General features: G+C 47.6%; 1 protein-coding gene across 1 annotated transcript in view; it reads left to right on the plus strand.

Annotated features, from left to right (window-relative positions):
• LOC139392961 (plexin-A4) overlaps positions 1 to 7,262 on the plus strand; it is a 141,577-nt gene that overhangs the window by 37,816 nt on the left and 96,499 nt on the right. The window contains exon 8 of the mRNA XM_071141271.1: positions 606 to 796. Coding sequence (XP_070997372.1) covers positions 606 to 796 — 191 coding nt within the window. The remainder of the gene's footprint in view (positions 1 to 605; positions 797 to 7,262) is intronic.

The raw sequence follows: 7,262 nt of genomic DNA on the forward strand, positions 1-7,262 counted from the left end.
CTTCTGGTCACAGGAGCTAAATGAGGGAGACAAGGAGAGAGCGAGAGATAAGAAGAGAGAGAGAGAGGAAGGGAGGGAGGAAGAGAGAGAGAGAGAGAGAGGGGGGAGGGATGAAGAGAGAGAGAGAGAGGGGGGAGGGAGGAAGAGAGAGAGAGAGGAAGGTAGGGAGGAAGAGAGAGAGAGAGGGGGAGGGAGGAAGAGAGAGAGAGAGGAAGGTAGGGAGGAAGAGAGAGAGAGAGAGAGGGGAGGGAGTGAGACAGAAGCAAGAGAGAAGGATTGAGACAGAGAGCAAGGGACAGAGATACAGTATCAACAAATGATGCTTTCCACAATATGATTCAAATACTGTCCATGTTGTGGAAATACAAAAATAATGACTGTGATTGATCTACCAGTTCTGAACAGTTCTCACCCACATTTACCATATACATCATGAAGGCTATCATTTTAAATCTAGACTGGGTGTAAAGCACTTCGTTACAATTTCTGATGTACAAATGGCTTTATAAATGCATGTGATTGATTGACTGATTGAAATCAAGTATACTGTATGTGCGTGCTGTGTTAACCTGATCTCTCCCTGTGACCCCCCCCCCCCCCATCAGTTCACCTGTACAAGTGTGATGCCCAGAGGGGTAGCTGTGGCCTGTGTCTGAAGGCAGACCCCCTGTTTGGCTGTGTGTGGTGTAAGGGGGAGAACCGCTGCACCCTCAAGCAGCACTGTCCCCACCCTGAGAGCCAGTGGCTGGAGCGCAATGGACTCAACAGCAAGTGTACCCACCCACGCATCACCCAGGTGAGAATGCAGATACACACACACACACACACACACACACGCACACACGCACACACACACACCACCAGTACCCACCAAGTGAATCACACAAGTGGGGATGACACACACACGCACGTACTGTACACACTACACCAGCAATTACTACACACTCTGTCACTCAGGGGAGAACACACTCTGTCACCCAGGGGAGGACACACACTGTCACCCAGGGGAGAACATACACTGTCACCCAGGGGAGAACACACACTGCCACCCAGGGGAGAACACACACTGTCACCCAGGGGAGGACACACTCTGTCACCCAGGGGAGAACACACACTGTCACCCAGGGGAGAACACACTCTGTCACATCAGTAGAGTGACTGCTGATGGTGTCGACACATACGTTATGAACACAAGACACACTGTCGCCCTCTGACAGCTGATAGACACCTCTCATTTGGACAAGATTAGAATCATCTTGATCATAGTTTTCTTTCTGCAGGACTTCAATTAGGGACAGTAACAGTAACAGCTATGTGCAATACTCATTACTCAATACTCAATACTCAGTACTCATTACTCAATACTCATTACTCATTACTCATTACTCATTACTCAATACTCAATACTTAATGGACATTGGTCATTGGTCATTTCTCAGTACTCAATGGTCATTGGTCATTGGTCAATTCTCAATGCTCAATACTCAATAATCAATGGTCATTGGTCAATTATATATACTCAATACTCAATGGTCATTGGTCATTACTCATTTCTCAGTACTCATTACTCATTGGTCATTACTCATTACGCATTGGTCATTACTCATTACTCATTGCTCATTACTCATTACTCATTACTCATTACTCATTGCTCATTGCTCATTACTCATCCCAATGTGTTAGTCTGCTTATACACACAACTTGCCAATGCTGATAGAACTCCACATCTGCCTGCTACTGAGGGATCAGTCACACACATGGTTAACCCAGTGAGCTAGGCTAAGAGCGCCCATTCACCCTGTTTATCACTCACCTCAGAACAGAACACACACCCGTTTAACTGTTCCTGTTCTCCAGCAGGGTTAGCCCTGTGTGTGGTATAAACACTCCTGACCTTACTGGATGGATGGATGGATGGATGGATGGATGGTGGGTGGATGGATGGATGGATGGATGGTGGGTGGGTGGGTGGGTGGGTGGGTGGGTGGGTGGGTGGGTGGGTGGGTGGGTGGGTGGATGGATGGATGGCTGGTGGGTGGGTGGATGGATGGATGATGGATGGATGGAAGGATGGTGGATGGATGGATGAGGGATGGATGATGGATGGATGGATGGATGATGGATGGATGGAAGGATGGTGGATGGATGAGGGATGAGGGATGGATGATGGATGGATGGATGGTGGGTGGATGGATGGAAGGATGGTGGATGGGGATAGATAGATAGATAGATACATACATAGATAGATACATAGATGGATAGATGGATGGTGGATAGATGGATGGATGGGTGGTGGATAGATAGATAGATAGATAGATAGATAGATAGATAGATAGATAGATAGATAGATAGATGGATGGATGGTGGATAGATGGATGGATGTGTGGTGGATAGATGGAGGTTAAAGGGAGGGCAAGTTGGGGGTAGGGTGGAGTCATGAGGAGGAGAGGAATCCCTATCTCACACCCCTTGGAGAGATGATGGATACACAGGGCATCCCTCCATCCCCAGCCTGGGGAGGAGGACAGCAGATGGTTAGAGATTGGAGATGGAGGGATAGAGGATGGATAGAGTAGCCACATTGGATTGGCCCTGAGAAATGATGGGAGGATGATAAAACGGGAGAGGAGGAGGGGAAATCCCCTCTATCTCTCACCAGGGAAGAGGGTGAGTGTTCTCTGAGCTGTTCAGTGTAACCTGGCTCAGTGTGGTAACCTGGCTCAAAGTGGTAACCTGGCTCAATGTGGTAACCTGGCTCAGTGTGGTGACCTGGCTCAGTGTGGTGACCTGGCTCAGTGTGGTGACCTGGCTCAATGTGGTAACCTGGCTCAGTGTGGTAACCTGGCTCAGTGTGGTGACCTGGCTCAGTGTGGTAACCTGGCTCAGTGTGGTAACCTGGCTCAGTGTGGTGACCTGGCTCAGTGTGGTGACCTGGCTCAATGTGGTGACCTGGCTCAGTGTGGTGACCTGGGTAACCTGGCTCAATGTGGTGACCTGGCTCAGTGTGGTGACCTGGCTCAGTGTGGTGACCTGAGTAACCTGGCTCAGTGTGGTGACCTGGGTAACCTGGCTCAGTGTGGTGAAGTTATAACTTCAAATAATCAAGGCAAACTTTGCCTTCTCTGAATCTCTCTTCTACTGAAACTGGACCTGGCCTGTCATCAACCCCAAAGATCCTCTCTTCTACTGAAACTGGGCCTGTCATCAACCCCAAAGATCCTCTCTTCTACTGAAACTGGGCCTGTCATCAACCCCAAAGATGCTCACTTCTACTGAAACTGGGCCTGTCATCAACCCCAAAGATCCTCACTTCCACTGAAACTGAACTGGGCCTGTCATCAACCCCAAAGATCCTCTCTTCTACTGAAACTGGGCCTGTCATCAACCCCAAAGATCCTCTCTTCTACTGAAACTGGGCCTGTCATCAACCCCAAAGATGCTCACTTCTACTGAAACTGGGCCTGTCATGAACCCCAAAGATCCTCACTTCTACTGAAATTGGACTGGGCCTGTCATCAACCCCAAAGATCCTCACTTCCACTGAAACTGGACCTGGCCTGTCATCAACCCCAAAGATCCTCACTTCTACTGAAACTGGACCTGGCCTGTCATCATCCCCAAAGATCCTCACTTCTACTGAAACTGAACTGGGCCTATCATCAACCCCAATTATCCTCACTTCTACTGAAACTGGACCTGGCCTGTCATCAACCCCAATGATCCTCACTTCTACTGAAACTGGGCCTGTCATCAACCCCAAAGATCCTCTCTTCTACTGAAACTGAACTGGGCCTGTCATCAACCCCAATGATCCTCACTTCTACTGAAACTGGGCCTGTCATCAACCCCAAAGATCCTCTCTTCTACTGAAACTGAACTGGGCATGTCATCAACCCCAAAGATCCTCTCTTCTACTGAAACTGAACTGGGCCTGTCATCAACCCCAATGATCCTCACTTCTACTGAAACTGGGCCTGTCATCAACCCCAAAGATCCTCTCTTCTACTGAAACTGGGCCTGTCATCAACCCCAAAGATCCTCTATTCTACTGAAACTGGACTGGACCTGTCATCAACCTGGATATGAATAATATAATATATAAATTAACTAATAAAGGCCCAATTTTGAAAAACGACAAAAACACAGCAGCAGCCCCACTATTTCATATCAAGTCAATGAATGACAACACAACATGTTTTTTTGTGTGGCTTTACTCGCCGTTCACACCAGATTGTTGGCATGATGATGAGCTTCAATGCGTTGTCTAGTAAGAGGCGACGTGGTAGGAACCGTGGCGATGAGGATCATACCTAGCAAATCACTGTAGCCATATTCTCCTACACAAAATATGGATTTGAGATGGAAAGGACTTGATTGGTTTTACAATATGTATACTATTTGTAACCAAAGGCTGTATAGACATGAAATAAAATTAGCTAATTAACTTTTGTATATGTCTAATGCAATTTAGCGTTTAGAACGACAAGGCAAAAGCATTCCAAATCAAATGAAAATGATTATTTTAGCTAAGTAAAATTATACGACAGTAAATTACTGATACTCAAGTGATTACCATTCCCCACAAGATCCTCACAGAACCGTCGAAATCTAGGCATTCAGAGCTTTGCTATGTGTCAAATTGTAGTTTTTCCACTAGCCGGTTTGACCAGTTACTGTACGTCTTTACCTCAATCCTTCCTTTCTGGTACATTTACACAGCAGTAGCTGACCAATAGTGTTTGCATTTCACTCATAAATTCTGATATAAGGTGTTGTATTTGTAACACATTTAGACACATATCTACCTCTTCAGCTGCGCTGTCTTTGGCTTCGCTGTCCTCTCCACCTGTCTTTGGCTTCGCTGTCCTCTCCGCCTGTCTTTGGCTTCGCTGTCCTCTCCGCCTGTCTTTGGCTTCGCTGTCCTCTCCGCCTGTCTTTGGCTTCGCTGTCCTCTCCGCCTGTCTTTGGCTTCGCTGTCCTCTCCGCCTGTCTTTGGCTTCGCTGTCCTCTCCGCCTGTCTTTGGCTTCGCTGTCCTCTCCGCCTGTCTTTGGCTTCGCTGTCCTCTCCGCCTGTCTTTGGCTTCGCTGTCCTCTCCGCCTGTCTTTGGCTTCGCTGTCCTCTCCGCCTGTCTTTGGCTTCGCTGTCCTCTCCGCCTGTCTTTGGCTTCGCTGTTCTCCCTGCCTGTCTTTGGCTTCGCTGTCCTCTCCGCCTGTCTTTGGCTTCGCTGTCCTCTCCGCCTGTCTTTGGCTTCGCTGTCCTCTCTGCATGCTCTTTTCCCTGCCGACCGGGTTGTGGCATCTTCCTCTTGCCGGTCTAGCACGCCGATGTTAGCGTCGGTGGCACTGGTACTGGTACTAATAATACCGAATAAGTCGGTTCGTTTTTTATATTTACTTACATTTGAGTGAAGACTTGACTATTTTGTCTCTTAACTTTTCATCCCCACCCTGAAGTTTCAGGGTTTTTTACCCACCGGTCCAGAGGTTGACCAGCCCACCGGCCGGCGTCCTGTCCGCTACTGTCCTGGTCTGAATCTAGCATGGATTTATCCTCTGTTCGGTCTGTGCATAATGCCTTGCCTGGCTGTAACAGGAGCATATTGAAGCCCTCTTACGTACCCATAACACTGTCACTCTGTGATGATGGGGGGCTTTTTAAGGCCCCTCAGCCCAGCCCTCGGCCCCTAATGCATTCTAATGCTGCTCATTACAGTGACATTTCTCTATGAATAATCATCACTCCTTCTCCACATACAGAAGAGAGACAGAAAGGGAGAGAGTGATTTAGTATCTGACTCCACCAACCGTCAATTAGCTTGTCAAAGACACAAATCTAATCAACTGCTCATCCCGCTAATGAAAAGAGACCCATCATCTCTCTCTCTCTCTCTCTCTCTCTCTCTCTCTCTCCTCTCTCTTTCTCTCCTCTCTCTCTCCTCCCTGCTAGATGGAAAAGATCCATAATGCATTGCAGTGTCTGTTAATTGCGTGCATTGTGTTGCAGTAGATTGTTCCCACAGGGTTTCCCTATTCCATCACCACATCAGCAGGGGACAGATTATTTTATTTCAGGACCAGTGACAGTTAGTTGATGTACTGTCTATTATGAACTGCGGCCGAGCCAGTCATGCAGTGAGATAACACTGCCCCTCCCTCCACTTTATTTTCCCATTGGCTGGTGGTTACTTTTTCAGCGTCTCTAATTGGACAGCACTGTATCCGTATAGCAACACCAACCCACTGAACTCATCATTATAGACCCAATCTACCAAGGGTCTGGCATACCTGATAACTCACTGTATTCTGATCATGCCTTGATGTTTGTAGATAGGGATATAAGCTAAGTTGTCAGTATTCACAACTGTCCCTAAATAACTAGCTAAATAGATATGGATTACCATCAGACGCTGTCTCTCTCGCTTACACACGCACGCTTGAACACACGCACGCACGCACACACACACACACACACACACACACACACACACACACACACACACACACACACACACACACACACACACACACACACACACACACACACACACACACACACTTTGGCGACTGTACCTCCATTCCCCTGAGAGGGGCCCTAGCCTGTCAGTGAGGAATGCCCTCCACAGAGCATTGATAATGAGACCTCTAACCCTAGTGGGAGATCACTATTTGGCAAGGGAGAATGACACAGCACAAAGCTATTAATTAATGATAGCTCAGCTTTCCCATTGGGACCTGGAGGTGCTTTATTTGGCAGAGATGGATTGGAGGTCCTGGACAGTGTGTCCATTTCAGACATTCAGCAGCTGGCCTCTGGGACAAAAACTATTAGGGGCCAACACTAATCAATCTGTTAAAACTTGGATGTCTGCTACAGTGGAACATCTAACACATAAAGGAGTGTTGGTCTACACACAGAGTGACTAACTCATAAAGGAGAGTTGGGAGGTGTCAACAGTTATTCTGATCACCTAACTCTGTGTGTAGACCAACACTCCTTTATGAGTTAGCCACTCTGTGTGTAGACCAACTCTCCCTTATGAGTTAGTCACGTAGGCCAACTCTCCTTTATGAGTTAGCCACTCTGTGAGTAGACCAACTATCCTTTATGAGTTAGCCACTCTGTGTGTAGACTGTTCAATCTCTCTCTCTCTCTCTCTCTCTCTCTCTCTCTCACTCACTCACTCACTCACTCACTCACTCACTCACTCACTCACTCACTCACTCACTCACTCACTCACTCACTCACTCACTCACTCACTCAC

This window comes from Oncorhynchus clarkii, chromosome 33 (genome assembly GCF_045791955.1).
Source record: "Oncorhynchus clarkii lewisi isolate Uvic-CL-2024 chromosome 33, UVic_Ocla_1.0, whole genome shotgun sequence".
In the NCBI taxonomy this organism is placed as follows: Eukaryota; Metazoa; Chordata; class Actinopteri; order Salmoniformes; family Salmonidae; genus Oncorhynchus; species Oncorhynchus clarkii.